The sequence below is a fragment of the Ptychodera flava genome, chromosome 4, assembly GCF_041260155.1.
Source record: "Ptychodera flava strain L36383 chromosome 4, AS_Pfla_20210202, whole genome shotgun sequence".
Lineage (NCBI taxonomy): Eukaryota > Metazoa > Hemichordata > Enteropneusta > Ptychoderidae > Ptychodera > Ptychodera flava.
This window is the reverse complement of record NC_091931.1, coordinates 17,538,449-17,555,778: the sequence shown is the minus strand read 5'-3', so window position 1 is coordinate 17,555,778 and position 17,330 is coordinate 17,538,449. Positions and strand designations below refer to the sequence as shown.

General features: G+C 38.9%; 2 protein-coding genes across 2 annotated transcripts; one reads left to right on the top strand and one right to left on the bottom strand.

The window, feature by feature from the left end:
- The first annotated feature begins 1,014 nt into the window (after positions 1-1,014).
- Positions 1,015-11,144, top strand: LOC139131080 (tetratricopeptide repeat protein 19, mitochondrial-like). Its single transcript, XM_070697029.1, has 7 exons — positions 1,015-1,347; positions 2,240-2,331; positions 2,700-2,810; positions 3,445-3,602; positions 4,308-4,545; positions 8,988-9,150; positions 9,651-11,144. The coding sequence occupies exons 1-7, from the start codon at positions 1,026-1,028 to the stop codon at positions 9,785-9,787; spliced, it is 1,221 nt and encodes a 406-aa protein (XP_070553130.1). The 5' UTR covers positions 1,015-1,025; the 3' UTR covers positions 9,788-11,144.
- LOC139131082 (GPN-loop GTPase 2-like) lies at positions 11,142-17,322 on the bottom strand. The gene is given in 6 exon segments (XM_070697032.1): positions 11,142-12,374; positions 13,529-13,689; positions 14,311-14,467; positions 15,511-15,818; positions 15,821-16,006; positions 17,118-17,322. Coding segments are annotated over 5 exon segments (876 nt in total). The 5' UTR covers positions 15,903-16,006; positions 17,118-17,322; the 3' UTR covers positions 11,142-12,206.
- Positions 17,323-17,330: the final 8 nt, after the last annotated feature.

Sequence of the window (17,330 nt, the reverse complement as noted above, 5' to 3'; positions counted from 1 at the left end):
CCAATTTTGTACTTGTTGCCTGTGTTTTATGATTTGCATGAATCACATTTTTGTTTTATTCACATTTTCATAGTGAAAACTGCTATATTGAACTTTACGTACCAGAGATTTCCTTAACAAAAAAAGGAAAGAGAACATTTTCATGATTCGTATTCAGATGCACGGTACACACAGTACATCAAGCACCAATGTAATACTGGTACACTTTTCACAGTTGCATTGTGGGTCTAGACCACTTTGTTTCATATGCATCAAGGTAATGCCTGTCTTGGAACAGAAAGTTCTAAGCATTTGCCCCACTTTTTTCTTGAGATTAACATACTTTTACAATAAAAAAAATGGGTTGCTGAAGTTGTTGATCAGAGATACAAAAATTACCAATGATTTAACACAGTATTTGAAATTCAAATGGGCTCTATGCCCTGTATCAACTCTATTGGCAAAAATTTTGATTTTCACCAAAACAAAAAAGTGAACTCTATTTCCTCCACAGGCTTCAAAATGAGTGCACATGAGCAGAAGACCAGGAAAGTATTGTAAAGATTTTAGAGTCTAGGTGTCCCTTCTGCGCCCCTTTGATAGTCATCTATTTATTATAGGCACTGGTAAATGTTAATGGCGAGAAGCTGACAACATGCAATTCCTGGTATCTATCTTGATGCCTGTCCTAAGTGAGGTACGGCTACTCCAACAAGCCAAAATTCTTACATATGTAAGACACTTGTTATATCATGGGTCTTCTGTTTGTCAAGGTTTCTTCAAACAATTAATGATGGCTATATGCATAATTGCACTAAAATAATACAGAATTATAACTCCTTTATTTCGTTTTTAGAAAACCATGCCAAACAAATCAATTTAAATCCGCCCCTTAATTATCATGCCAGGTAACGGCGACTAAACATCAACCACAACTTACAATCAAAGGCACTCCGATAGTCGCTTCGCGAAGCCCCTATGAAAAAACAAAAGAGGTGTGATGGTTACAAATCTTTGATAGAGGGCGTAGTGATACTTCTGTAAATATGGCTGCTGCTGGCATGAGGACTTCGGTGTATGCTCAATATTTAGTGATAAATTTACAAAAACGAGGCTTTACTAAACAAATAATCACGGCGAGGACTCTAAGTAGATGTGTGCACTGCTCTGGAGCTATTAAGTTCGGCCCGAGGAGCAGTGCTTCACAATTTAGACAGCCGTCGCCATACGCATCTCCGGCACTCTGGAGCAGCAGTCGGTTGTGCAGCAGTCGACAAGGTCCAGACGACCGAGCGAGGAGGAAGGCCCTAGAAGACTATTTAGAGTATGACAACAGGGTGTTGAATGCTTTGTATGTCGGTTGCTTTGGTAAGGTGATACGAGTGTAACGTATTTATGTGATTTGTAAAAACCTTCCTCGCTGATAGTTCTCATTTACACAAGCTGTCTCAAGTGTCTACTTGCATAGAGGACTGCTACCCATGCATGCATGCATACTAGCTGCAAAATTGTAGCTCTATGAGTTTTGGTTTTTGCGACATCGCTCACCAGTAGAGCTACAATGCCGAAGGCTCTGTAGCATACAAATAAGCGCGCCACACATGGCGCGGCATTTTCATGTAAATCCCACATATTTACTGCATTTGGTCGTACCGATTTATCACTACTGAAGACTAAACACTATACTACACTAACCTTGTCGTTTATGGGGTTTGGTATTAGCACAGACACGTCGATCGCGTTCCATACACAGATACACATTGAGCGTGTTTCTGGGAGCCGCCATTACCGGAAGTTGGTAATGGCGGCTCCAAGAAATGTTTTTGGAACGCGATCGACGTATTTGAACAAATACCAAACCCCATACACGACAAGGTTAGTGTAGTATAGTGTTTAATCTTCAGTAGTGATAAATCAGTATGACCAAATGCAGTAAATATATGGGATTTTACATCAAAATGCCGTGCCATGTGCAACGTGCTTATTTTGTATGCTTCAGGGCCTTCGGCATTGTAGCTCTACTGGTGAGCGAGGTCGCAAAAACCAAAACTCACCGACCGCCTCACCGTAGAGCTACAATTTTGCAGCTAGCATGCATACATACAGTTACATACCATTGAGCCAATTGGTAGGGCGAAACTCCTGATTATTTCCAATCAGGTTGAGAACAACCCTTGTTTCAGACTAAATATTAGAATCTGCCAATCAGAAAGGGTGAAACTTTACCATGGATTATCTATTTCTTTATTTTATCTTGCAGGATTTTTAGTATTTTTAACATGGATAGCTTATGAATATAAATTCAAGCCTAGCAAAGTCAACACATTAGAAAAACTAGTTGCTGAAGCCATAGTAAGTTTCTTTATCTTGTACATAAACGGTACATATGTTTTCCGAGAGCATGGCAGTGCCTTTGTGTCGCTTGTATCAGTTCAGTTCCAGCGTGAATCCTGTGCACTGGTGTTTTTCCAAGTAGTGGCGTTTTGTTACTTCAGTTGCTTTCTAAATATTAAAGTTTGACATTCTTTCAACGAGAGCACTATCAAGTTGTGAACACTGCTTATAATTAGTTACCGGAAAAAGACAAGGTTTACAAGAACAGTGTTGTCAGACCCATGCCAACAATTCGCACCCATTATGAAAACTAGTTTGTTTCCTAGCTTGTACGCTGAATGAAAACTGGCATTGAATGACTTTTTGCATGGTGACATATCTTTCAGATTGCTGATCGGCATGGCAGACCGGTTGATGCAGAACGTATCTATCACCGAGCTCTACTGAAAGCTCAACAAGAGAATAACAAAGAAGGCATTGTCTATGTCTATGATCAGGTAAAGCGTATCCATTTATTGCTGCTTCAAAATTATCAATTTGCAGACCCATTGACAGAATAGACTTCTACTTGTTTCTTAATTGTTTTTGAATTCCACTTATTTCTCTTAAGATGATGAGTTAATCAAGTAAACCTCCTGTGACTTCATATCGATATCTTATATATATATATATATATATATATATATATATATATATTATATCTTTTGCATATGAAAGGAACTTGCCTAAACTGATAGAAGACTTCTTGAAAACTTCTTTGTAAAAGCTCCAGAGCAAGTAGCTTTTTATGTATTTTTATTTACATTTTTTCTTTTACAGTTTGCAAAATTAAGAAAGTTTCTCATTCTACCCAAAAAGATCATATTGAAATACCTAGTGTCTGACTTATCAAGACATTCCTGTATGTGTGTAAATGTCGAATTATAATAGATGACAGCAGAGTTCTAACCCAGACTAGAATTCATTTGCCAATGGTGGTGACATTGCATAGGTTGACAGAGGTAATTCCGGTACTTTGTATTTCAAATTTACTTGAAGGAGAGGAGTGAATAAGTGCACTTGTTTTGGATGTCAAATTCAAAACCCAATGAAAATGTCCAAAGTCACAGCCATTCTCCCTTTAATTCTCAGATGGCTAATTTGGCCATGAAACGTGGACATTTCCACAAGTCAGAAGAGCTATTCAAGGAATCCCTGCGTGGACTTCTGTCGTCTGGTTTCCCAAAGGACGACAATGCTGTCATTGAAATTTCGCTGAAACTAGCCCAGGTCTACACAAACAGGCACAGGTAAGGGGAATAGCCATGAATCTCTGATTTTAACTGTACACTGCCACTGATTTATCTCTGTGATGAAAATTGTAGAGTCTGTTTTCTAAATATCTTTGAAATCATCCGGTCTCTGAAAATCTTCATATATTATTCCTGTGTTGTGGAAGACATGTGCAAGCCATGTTTACTGATAGAATGCGGGTAGCATGACACAGGTTTGGTTACACACTAGTCCCAAGGTGAAAATCAGTGGTTTTTTTGTGTCATCCCCCCCCCCACCCTCCTATTTCCGTGTAAAGAGGTCCACGCCCTCCATCAATAACAATGAGTTTGGGCCAAGCCATTAAGGTGAAAGGGTTAAACACAGGTGATGATATTCCTTTTACATTTTTAGCCACAAATGAAAGTCTGAATGTCATCAGTTGTAGAAATATTGGCAAGGAGTCAAAGCTATCGTCACAGGACGTATTCATTTATACCGTGACACTAATACAACTCAGGAAAACTATGCTATGTGATCAAGCCTTTCATAATCATTGATCTCCCATTGCTTCAAAACCTGCATACTGCAGTTCCCCTGATCAGTAGAATGTTCGAGTGGTTTGGACATTGACAGCAGTCTGTTGATATAAGGTAAATATCCAAAATGTACATTCTCCATCAACTTACAAATGGCCGACATTGCCAATGTTATCCCTGACGTTGTACGTACAATTTACGCAGGCACGTGGAAGCTACCGCTGGGTACAAATGGTGCATCGAGACGACAGAGAAGAAAATTGCCGAGATGCCTCCAGAGGATGTTGACAAAAACACTGAGTCGCTGCTGGGACTCTGCTGGAACACCTATGCACACTATCTGCTGACTCGAGGGCAACTCAGTGAATCCGAGGGCGCTTTCCGCAAAGCTTTAACTCTATGTGAGAACCAGCTGACTGTAGATGGAATGAAACACCCACAGGTGTGTGTTTATACATGTAGTTTGGTTCAGAAGAAACTATCTCCTTAGAGCAATCTTGTCACCTTTTTTTTTTTCATTTAGTCAATTATTTAGTTTCACCCTGTGGGCAATGCAAAAGAAAGTGCAGTGCTGGTTAAAACTCAGTAATGCTACATCCTGCAAAAATCAGATCACTAAAAGTATTCAATACGGTCGTTAATTTTTAAAATCACAAATTTCTGGCCACCCAATGTGTTTTATTGCTGGCGCAAATAAACTTGGAACACCGAAGTCCCTATATACTTAGGGAAACCGCTGGCGATTTCCCTATATCGCCAAGTGATTAGCCAAAGCGGTATCGCTAGTGAGTTAGATCATCTTACACTTTGTTTATCGAAAACACTGCGGGGTGCCATGCTGTGTCTCATAGACAAAACGACTTAGCAGAGGCCGTTCATTTTGCGTGAACGATGGTACAATAAAGATTGACGTTTTGAGTAAAGTTACGTTGGTAAATTTCAATGACCAGGGAACCTACATCTGATTTTAGTCATATTGGTCCGAAATCAACTCGCCCGTTGTTTGAGTTTACACGTTCGTTCGTACCGCGTTCCCCCCCCCCCCTGTCGATTTAGTCTGTAATATTAATTATGGATGGTATAATCGAGACTGTCTATGATTTTATCAGTTAGAACAAAAATATTTCGATAGATTGACAAACACAACCAAAATTTTAAGCATTTTTCTTCAACTTTAAAAATAAGTCATCGCCGTTTTCGTTGAAAATGCTCCATTTGGCATTAGTCGAATATGAACGCTCAGGTTTACCTTGGCCGTGTACTGCCTGAGAGATGGCTACTTCTTTAGCTATTTGTTTCAGTTTCGGTAAAGATATCGCCAACTATTCCTTTCAGTGCACAGAGCAAGTCTGTTTACGTTTGCAGGAAAAATATATCGTTGGCTCGCCCAACAAATTGAATTCGGGCGAGTTGGTATCGGGAATCTGGGTGGTTTGAAAAGGTACCCGTTTTGAAGCAAAATGTAGGTTATCAACATCATTGATGATATGCCTTTTTTCTCACCGTGTTGTCTCATTTCTCTGTAATTTTTTTGGTGATGGCGATTTGAAAATAGTAATTTCTTGTCCGCTGATCGTGGCGATTTGATGTAGCTCTCAGAATTCGAAGTACGAAACGTCGACGTCACTGGCTAGGCTGCGGGCCATGCCGCGGGAGATCAGAAAACCAATTTTCAAACTTTGGGTCAAACCAAGTTTACGTTCTCGATCGGATAACGTTGAGGTCAAAAAACAAACTTTGCCATAGCGATTAAAATCTGCAGCATTTCAGCGTTCTTTGCAATTGGTGATATGATTGAAACCTTTTTATTTAGCCTGTCCTTTTTCATCGTACGTTTCTTGAGAATAGTATGTACCCACTTCAATCGGATACCCCTATGAATAATGATATCATCTGTATGACGCACGCAAATAAATGTGATTGAACTATGACTCTTTCTTGTGTCATGTCAAGGCCGAGACTCGGACACGGTTTACGTCGCCTTTGCCTCTGAGGAGAGGTTTTCAGAAACAAAGCCGAGAAAAGGTCTAGCTTTATCTACGGTTTACTTTATTCTTCAAATTCACGAAAGCCGTCGATGGCGACCGTAGAGGTTATGGCCGACAGTTGGATGCTTGTAACATAGATTCCCCGCCACGCCACATGCGCCACGCCGTGCGCCAGCAACAAGTCGGACCATCCACGCTCGCGCTTTATTTCAACTTGATAATCAGCTGATACACTGAAATTCTCCGAAAACCGAAACCTTGCCAGTATTAGTTCTCACAGAATTTCGCTACGACATGTCGGATAAAAGAACGTCAGAGCCAGGAAGTTTTACCTAGCAACTTACATCGGTGCACGGCCGGTAACGCCGCTACCGGTACCATTGGTTATTTTCACAACCGTCTATTCCTCACTTAGAATATGCATCTACTTTACACCGGTCGACAAACCATAGATCCTCGAGAAACGAGGGTCTATGGACAAACCGGTTTCTTCGAAACGAAATTAGAAATTTAGCGACTTTGAATTTCACTCAAGGAAACACTGTCGCTTTGAATGGAAATTGTCGAAGTACATGTTCGAGATATTACATCGCTCGATGGGTGTATTAAAAACGTGAATAGGCCTAAAAGGTCCATGTACAACATAAAAGAAAGAGACGCACATTTTAAACCTCAACGTAAGCTGATCACTTTATAAAAATGAAAGTTAAAAATACAGATTTAACCACAATGCCGGGCGTAATTTACAATTTTTGTGAGATAGTGGAAATGACGGCATTATGACACGCCTGCACAACGAAACGAAGCCAAACGATAGCGAACTCCATGACAACACCTACCGTTTCTCACCTGCACTCTTTCTTCATTTTGAGGGAAAGTCTGTCAAAACGGTTGCTTCAACAGGTTCCCTGCTCACGAAATTTACCCAAGTAACTTTACTCAAAACGTCAATCCTTTCTTGTACCATCGTTCACGCAATTTGAACGGCCTCTGCTATGGCTTTTTGTCTATGAAACACAGTGTGGGCACCCCGCAGTGATTTCGATAAACAAACTGTAAGATGATCTAACTCACTAGCGATACTGCTTTGGCTAATCACTTGGCGATATAGGGATATCGCCAGCGGTTTTCCTATGTATATAGGGACTTCGGTGTTCCAAGTTTATTTGCGCCAGCAGTAATCATATCTTTCGCACATAAATTACTTTTGTTTTGTATCATGAAGGCAAGTTTGGACTGATCAGCAGAATTAAAATTTCCTGTCTGCCAGCAACACCTTACTTGCATCTTTCTAATCAATCTGGATTTCGTGCCAAACATTCTTGTGAAAGTACTCTTGTTGGTCTGGTCAACTCATGGACTAAAGAAATCGATTGTGGAAACATCGTTGGCTCAGCATTTTTAGACCTGAGCAAAGCGTTTGATCTCGTTGACCACACAATCTTGTTGTCCAAACTAAAAACCTACGGGTGTTCTGATCATACCCTGTCTTTTTTTAAATCATACTTATTTACACGTAAACAATTTGTGCAATTTAATCGTACAAACTCAGATGTTATTGATGTCAGGGTCGGGGTGCCTCAAGGTTCCATACTGGGGCCATTACTCTTTATTATTTATGTTAACGATTTGCCCCTTCACCTTGAAAATTCATCCTGTACTTCCTTTGCAGACGACACAACACTTCATGTTTCACACAAGTCCTTAAACACCATTTCTACTTACCTGAATGCTGATCTAAAAATAGTTGAAAATTGGTGTCTTACTAACAAACTTTGTATCAATCCCAGTAAGACAAAATCAATGATTATCACATCTTCTCAGAAGAGACGGCACATTAACAATGAAAACTTCAACCTCACTTTGGCTGGTAAAACTATTGACCGCGTCTCATCAGAGAGGTTGCTGGGGTCACTATTTCTAATAATCTGGACTGGTGCGAACACATTTCAACCATTGAAAGCAAAATCATTCCAATTTGTTTCTTTTGGCACGCATAAAAAAATTTCTCCCTCTCCACTCACGCAAGCTATTTTATTACTGTTTCATCTCACCACACATCAATTACTGTTCTAATGTTTGGAGCTTTACTTCCAGTAGCAATATCTATGCATTGGAGCGTCTACAGAGACGTGCAATGAGACTAATTCTTGACATTGTTCCGCCTCTTTCCACTTTTCAAATGTATACTCAGCTTCATTGGCTGCCTATTAACTTGAAACTCCGTTGTAACCGTATGGCCCAAATTTACAGAGCAACTCACAATTTAACCCCCGACTACATAACCAGTTTGTTCAATAATTACATCCCTTCTAGATCACTTCGTTCTTCCAATCAGAATCTCCTTAAAGTTCCCAAGGCACGTACACTTCTCTATCAGAACACATTGTCAGTTGCGGGTGTGGATGAATATAACAATCTCCCAAAATCAATAAGGGACTCTGAGTCACTGACTAGTTTTAAGAAATCTTGTAACAACTTTTGTATAATACTTACTTGTCTGATGCCTTTTCGTAGTTTTTTATACCTATTTGTTCTTGTGTGATTTTGTGTTTTTATGTCTGTGCTGTAAAGTGTTTTATGACTTTCTTTTGTCTATTCGACCTCCACGAAAAGAGGTGTTTCACCTATGGAGTTATCGAGTTTAAATAAAGATTAATAATAATAATAATAATAATTTATGTGCTGTGAAACTCAAATTTTTGTTATCAGTTCAGTAAAAAATGAGCTACATTCCAAAAACCTGGTCACAACTGTTGTCACTCTGTAGTTAGGAAAAGTTATGTACTGTTTATGTTGGTGTTTCATGTATTTTAAAAAAATATACCTCCCCCCGGTACCTGTACAGTCACAAGGTGCCAAGTAAATCCAAGCTCATCTTCATATTCTTTGACAGACTGTGACCTTGCTCAATGACCTTGGGACGGTGTGTGACATGCAAGGAAGGTTTGATGAGGCGTACGAATACCTGGAAAAGGCCATTGCGCTGGCTCAGGAGGTGTCCAAGGCAGATGTACCCAGGTTACTATGTAATGCAGGATCCATACAGATGCACAGAGGTCAGTTGGTTTGAAAATAGGGGTGTTTGGAAGCTGGTAATTTTAAAAGTGTACCCTACTCCAAGACTTAATACACATTTGTTGAGTTGTAGCGGAGTATTATGGAGGAGAACTTTCATGTAAATGTGTACAGAATGCAAATTCATTCTGAATAATTTACTGGCCACAAAAATCCCGGGCAAAAATCATTGATTTTCACTGGAGTGAAGGATTGAGTCATGTGGAAAAGTGCAGTCAAAACTGTGCTGTGATACTTACATGTACATTTTCTGAGTAACACAACCAACTGTAGCCGAAACACCATCTTCCCATCAACATGTTCCCATATATACCGGTAGATATGTGCTAATTTATCGGGACAGCTCAGGAAGGGTACACGTTACCGAGGCATATTTTTCATTGCACTCAATGAAAATTTTACTCACCATAATTTGTTTTTTCAAAGGTTCTTTGTCATGTATGTTATCTTGACTGATATCTGTCCAATTCTTTCTTTGCAGGGAATTTCAAAGAAGCAGAAGAGTGTTTCAGTGCGGCAATGACCATGGCCGAGAAGAAGAAAGACACGGACACAATCCGCAATGTCAAAGAGGGTCTTAAAATATTAGAAACCACGCTGGCAAAGCAGATCGCATGATTTGGCTGATTTCATTTCTGCAACAAGCTACATATAGAAAGCAGGGGTTTTGTTGGACGACAGTATAATTTACTAGATAGGCACTTTCTGTTGCAAAAACAAAGTTAGCTCTGAATCGTGAACAGTTCGGGAAGAACAGCAGTAGATATACGGTTGACCCTTGAACTTTTGTCTGACCCCCATATTTTAGGTGCGTCTGGGTTAGACCTCAAAACTTAGAAGTATCAGATGAGAACAACTTAAATTCTGTTACTTCAGTATCTTCAGAGTTGTAATGTCACATTTCCGTGTTTAAACGGAATGACTGGGACAAAATATTTGCGTGTGTGTGGCAAACATAATTGTGCTAAAATGGATTTTGGCATTATCCTTTTCAGTTCTGACCAAAGAGAAAAACTACACAGCAATTCTTTATCAAGAGATTTTGCTTTGTAATGTAATATGTATGATTTTGAAAAAATCATGGCTGAAACGTGGTCTCAAACTACAGCCCCATATAGTCAAAGTATTGTACATTTTTGTTGATTTTGTGTTTGAAGCTAATCATTATACTGAAAGCTTAGTTACAAAAACTTCTTTACTCAACATAACTTTGAAATTTAACAAAACTGTCTCAAAACTCAGGCCAATGATATAATATGAAGGTTCTAATCATGGAAAATTGCAAAATAAAGCTCTCAATTCCATACTTTGGTAGAATACAAGTCATTGATCTCGCTGAAATCGAGAAGTGAACACAGGAATCGATGAGAACACACTGAAATACCACAGATGTTTGTGTATGGTACTTTATTTACAATAAAGTATTTTCTAAGATCAATAACATGCTCTCCTTTGCAGCGTATGAAAACCATAGACCCTGGAGTGCTTCAGTGTCTGTGATTCAACTAGTTTCAGTACAGATATTGTCATATCCTCACATTTATGGAAAATAATCTTACAAGAAAAACTCCACTTCAATTTCCAGGTATATTGTTATTGTCATCTACTGGTACTTGCAGTAAGCTTTCACTGACGCATAAGATTTGCCCAGTTTGACTCTAGACACGTGAAGAGCATGTTCACTATTATAACATGAAAAGAGTTTTACCACTATTGTCAGAACATCATGACAACATACGCACTGCTCTTTCACGTCACTCTTTTGTTCAAAATGTTGCTTTCTCCACTTTAAACACTATTTTTCACATTGCTTCTACATTTCCTGTTGTTTTTATCCACAGCAGGATAAAAAAAATAAGCATTATGTTAAGCTCAATGGTGTAAGTTTTGACGTTCTTTGATTCCACAAAAATGTAGGACTTTGCCTTAGTCTGACTAATTGGTTGTGTGGAAAATCTGTCATATTAGTCTTGTGCTGATGATTTCTTTGCATAATAGAGACTGGGAGTCATCTGTGATATGCATCATATTGACTCTGAGGGCGCACTGTAAATTGGATCCATCACAGTCCGTGTGTCAGTGTATGGTTACCACACTTTTCTGAGTGAACAGTAGTGGTAAGCAATACCAAGTTTGGATCTGCATGACTTGGATGGTTGTATATTCCCAGGATGTATGTACTGGTGAATAATGCTGAACATTCATATGACATAATATTCTGCATGTAAATCTCGACTTTGTAAGTTCGATACAAAACATTATTCCATACTTTTCCTCAGAGCACATCTATGACAATGGGCATGTGAACTGCTAAGGACTTCCAAATGGGAGTCACTACTTGTCACAATATTTGATGGGAGGGTCACATCAGCTGAGTGATTGGTTTGTTCATGTCATCATCATCATCTTTCTCCTCATCCATGTACCTCTCCTGAACTGAGGGCGCTGTACTCAAAGGTTAAGAGAAATAATCTCAGTAGATTTAACGCAATGCACACTTGTTCACTGACTCATTCACACACTTTCACAAGAGGGCAGCAGAAAGGCATGTAAATCATTCAAAGTAATACACAAATTATCAGAAAATCGTGTTCATGGCAAAGGAAAGCTTTAAAGAAACAATATACACATTTGTGACTCCTTTCAATCATGATGAACATGCGTGGTGTACGCAGATAAATTTACATGTCTGGTATGATTTGAAAATGACTGTTTTTTTCCTATTCAGAAAGGAAAAAATAATGTGATTGCAATGGAATGCGACAAAACTAAACTTTGACATCACTGCATAGGGAAATTTTCTTGAAAAGTTTGCACTATAAAGTCACACTTTCCATTTGTCATTTGCAGACAACAACAAGTGTCTAATATCATAATTCACCTCTACATATTGACCAGTATAAACCCTGTTATCTATTGGTATGCATCTGTATCTCTCTCTCTTACATATTCATACACATATCTGCTAGCATGATGTGTCTCTATTTACCCATCAATATACATGTACACACTCAAATGTATGACAGAATGCATGACTTTACAGTGACACCAACTGTAAGATTTGTAAAGGATATTCAAAGTACTGGAAGTCAGCGCCGATGGCTGACGACATCAGAGCTTGCAGGTTGCGTTCCTCCAAGTCTCCAAAGACGTATCCATTAGCCTTGTCAACCACCTTCAACACTCGCAACATTGTTTCTTTATCCTGCAACATTAACGTCAAGTCATTTGTAGCATTTGACTGCCAAACCCCGTTCGGACTTACTCCAAAAATCTAGCAATATATTCTACAATAATTGCAATCTCAAAGGAAAACAAAACACAGAAACACATCATTATAATCTTCTTAACACAATAGTTACCCGATCCCTGGCCTTTTTCCAGCCAGGGTTTTAACCATCTTGTCATACTAATATTATCGATGATGTTGACAATTTAATGATCATATCTGATTTATACCTTGCTCTGATTTTGATATCTATGCCATGGATGAAAATAGTCCAAAGGATAGTAAGCGTTTGAGGGCAAAGGTCATCACGTGACCCTTGTTGATGACTGAAATGTGTATAGATACAGAGTTAGCTTGACAGCATATCAATACAACTGGTGTGCTCATGAACTTTGAGTAATCCCATTCATGTTTTAGTAGGTGCCAATTGTTTTCAAAATGGATGGCTCAGGCTCAAAGTCACTAAAAATTCAAGGACTTTCAAGGACTCTTTTGACAATTTTCAAGGATTTTATGAGGGCCAAAATACCATTTTCCAGGAATTATATCTGTAAAATTTTTAACAGATCATTTTACACAAATATGATTTTACAACATTACGACCGATAAAAATTAAAGGACTTGCAAAGACTTTCTAGGATTGTAGGGATTCCGTAAAACCCTTTGAAAACCATAAATTAGCCTAAAATTCATAATTATCCATTTGATTGTGGACCTATTTACAGGAAATTGGGGAGACCAGGTTTTTAAAAAATGTGCAATTTTGCCTTGCTTGTGCAGGGAAATGTGCAACAACCAAGTATCATCAATAATTATCTTACTCAATATCAGCAATCTGTTAAGGGTAGCAGCAAACAGAAATTTGTTACTTTTGTGAAACACAACCAACCTGAAAATAATGCATGCCATTTATACATAATCCTTGTATAAAATGGGTAATTAAATTATATTAGCATCTCTGAATAGAAAAATAACATTGTAAGCTTAAAGAACATTTGTGATCTCTGAGAGTTGAGAATCTACATGCATATCTTCCCTTTTATTCCATTGTATGGTTTGGTGAATGCTGCCTATAAACATGGAACATCGATTTCCCGGCTCTACAGTATTCCATAATTGTTACAACATACCTGAACATTCAGGGTTGAAAATGACACCAGGCTGTAGTCCTGAATCACATCAACCAGTGTCTGGTTCAACTTGCAAAACTTCTTAGTGAATGGATCTTTGTTGAGGTATTCCACAAGATAATTCAAATCCAACACTTCTGTGTAGTAATCTAAATTAAATGCTGAAGACGAAAAAACAGAGAAACATTTGTGGTCAAAATCAATGGTGGCTGTGATTAATAGAATCTCACACCCCCAACACCCTCAAGGACCTTGGATAAGATTTCGCACACGAGTTGGGGATATTTTGCGGCTAGTGTGAGACAATGTCTTTCCACTTCATTAAAGGTATGGAAGGCTACCCTACACTTCGGACAGTACACTGCAAATAGTCATCTGTACTGTGCCTATCCACATTCTGGCAAGGGTCAACAACTTACTGATTGTGATTATTGCCTTCTTTAGCACTGTAACATTGTGAATGTGACATTTGCTGCAGTTGACAGTTTTGTGCTCGTTTTCATAGCTTAACCCTTTTACCACCATGGTTTGTCCCAAATCCATTGTTTTCTATGGTAAAGTTGGACCTGTACACAGGGAACTGGGGGTGAAAGGGTTAAGCTTGTGGATGGAACCCTTCACATGTGTTTTTTATACATGTAGTTTCAATCACAACATCAATCCTGTGCACAGAATTTCCGAAAGTGTTGTAAAAAATTTTCATATTTGAATATTAATATTAGAACAGTGACATCATCGAGAATCATTCTCATTGTACACAATGGATGTGGGTTACTTCTTACCTAGCTTGCCAAACTGTTCAAGCAGGTCCATTTTGGAGAGAATGTTGACATGTGGCATCTCCATTTGCAACATGGTGGACAGTGATGTGAGTAAAACTGAAATAAACTTGGATGGATCACTGCAGTAATGGGAATCTACAAGATGCACAGCAGTCAACTAAAACAAAACAAAAAGACACAGACAATGTTCAAATAAATATATTGAGACAATCATGCAATACTTGCAGTTTTTTTATGAAAGTACTGTTTTATTGATTAGTTTGATATTGTTAAGTACCGACACGTGAATGCCCCATTTTATTTTAAAACACAACAAGTATTGTCAATTTTACAAATCATTTTGGGCAAGTTCAAACTGTAATGTGACATCATGAAGTTCTATTCATCATTTCATGTTTTTTGTCTTTGAACATTATTGCTTTGTTTTAAATTCCCTTCACGTTGATTGATTGATTGATTGATTGATGTTTGCATGTGTGACTCGAAGTGATTCTATTGGATAGCAGGACGGTGAATCTGAAATTTGCTTCCAGGATGTTACTCCCGATACGACGACTACTACTGTAAGTCTAATGACATTTGTTTTCCGTGTGTTGCTTCATGACAGATATGAATCTCAAGTTCACATTTTATGAATCCACAATATCGACATCTATGAAAACAGTGCAATGCAACTGAGAACACCGTTGAAAGAGACATTAACAATACTTTATGAATTTCTCCATATCCATAAACCACTAGCCCTTTCCCGCAACAACTGAGGCATTATTCACAAGTGGATGGAGCAGAAATAAAGTTCTGGCTTGCCAGACTTGGATGATTTACGTCAAGAGAAATGTTTGCCATAATATTCCTCATTTTTCCCATCACATTTAATTGTAGGCTTTTACTTTTAGGTTGATCTTGTAGTCAGTATTTAATTTCTTTAAAAGGGTCTACATATTTTGATAGTTTCATCTACAACGGTATACAATTACTGTTCCATGCTACAGTGCCAGAGTCAGCCACACTCAATGCACATCATTTCTACATGTGTTTTATGTGTGGTTGTATATGTGACTCTGGCACTGTATTCAGGAATATTAATCAAGAATGCCGACTATGATGATGACTTTGTATCAATGTTCGATATGGACCATGAAATATATATTGTACTATGGTCCCTGCACCATGCTGGTAGAGGGAGTTGATTATACTGACCCTGAAATTCCACTTTTGCAAAAAGCCTGCTACTTTCTTCAATGATGAGTGGTGAGTGTATAGCTCAACCTGTCCTGGGCAATCAAAGAGCACATATTTGTCTTTGGTGTGTTCTTTGAGCTGCCTTTGGAGCCAGTCCGTGTTTTTTTCCAGGTACTCCATACAGTAAAGCAGACCACCATTGGGGCCAAGTTTCAGGTTGTCCATGACATCACTCAGAGTCACCAGTGTGGACAGATCCACGCTGGGTTCATAGGGCATGACATCATTTGCTGGGTCAAGGTTCACAATGGCGACTTTCCGCCCGATTCCTTCAGAAACTGCTTCATGGCAGCACAGTACATTGTCTTTCCAGCCCCTGGGGGTCCAATCACAAACTGTCCAAATGGCATGATAGCAGGAATGGGTGCTGTGGCGTCTAGTGTAGTCCAATTAACATCTCCACTTCATCAGAAATTTGTGACTACGAGTCATTTGTATCTCATTCAGCCTAGCTCTGAAAGAAAACGTGAAAAACCATGCATATAGATGAGAGGCCAATTCCTACATTTTGCAAAACTTGTAAAGACCCAGAATGTGTGTGATGTAGGCAGAGAAAGTAAAGAGAATGACAACTGAACATTTAAAGGTGTGGCATTGCTTTCAACAAACCCACCTACATTCCCCATACACATCCACATTCTTTGGTCTAGCATTGAATCTGTCTGCAAAGTGGCAGAGAGATCCTACACTATTTGTGTGATCATTCTCGTACCCATACATGTGCAATTATGCAGGGCTCAAAATTAACTTTTTTGGTCTGTAGTATGGTCAACTGGACAAAAATTATCTGGAATTGGTAGTCAAAAGGACACATCTGATTGTCTGCTTTCACCCAAACCATATTGCTAAATTTTTAATTTTATGATTGCTATCTCTGAAAATCTGACAAACGAATGATTTTCACACTCTAACAACATCTCACATTTGGTTTCAGCCAGGCAGAGCAGTGACAGTGCATGAAAGCACTTTCAAGCTGAAATCTTGTATCAAACATATTGCAAAATAATCAATTCTCTTTTTCTACAAGCCGATCAAACAACAGAGTAAGACAAAACAATATATGAAACAAAGTCCAAGACTGAAAAGCTGTGATTCACAAAGTAAATTAGAAAACTCTTCACCTCATCAAAACACATTAAAAGTGATATTGGAGAGGTCAAATGCTACAATTTTGATACGACAGGTATTCCACTGACTCCTTCTACAATAGTGCTACTTGTGGTCCTCCTAGAACTACATGTAGGAAAATGCTCGCGGAAATTTCGCTCAGTCATCAAATTATCATCATTACAGAGCCTGCATGACAGTTGTCTCGAACCTCTCCGTATGTTTGGTATCATATCCCAAAACTCAAGTTTAAGGGTACCATACCAAAACTATGGAAACTTCCTAGACGACGTCATGGTCATGGTCATAATCAAGCATTGTAAATGTCGCTCCTTTCCCTCGGAAGACCAAACTCTATTGCACATCCAATGAGAAACACCAGAACACTGTCGCATGCATGAGGAATATTTAGCTCATCGCACCCATGGCCATGCTTTTGATTGAGAAAACTATCGTACCACAGTTTGTCAGAGAATGCAGAAAATCACATGCCCTTGGCTACCTCTGTGTAGGTAGAAAGATACTACTCCATGCTCTGTGTAAGTCTATGCCCTACATGCATCGTTAGAGAGACAGCCAAGGACGGTGACAACAGACTAGGACTGGACAGACCGCTCACGGCTACCCGGTGGCGGCGACCATCGTGTGCTGCTGCAAGCCTCGACAAAAGA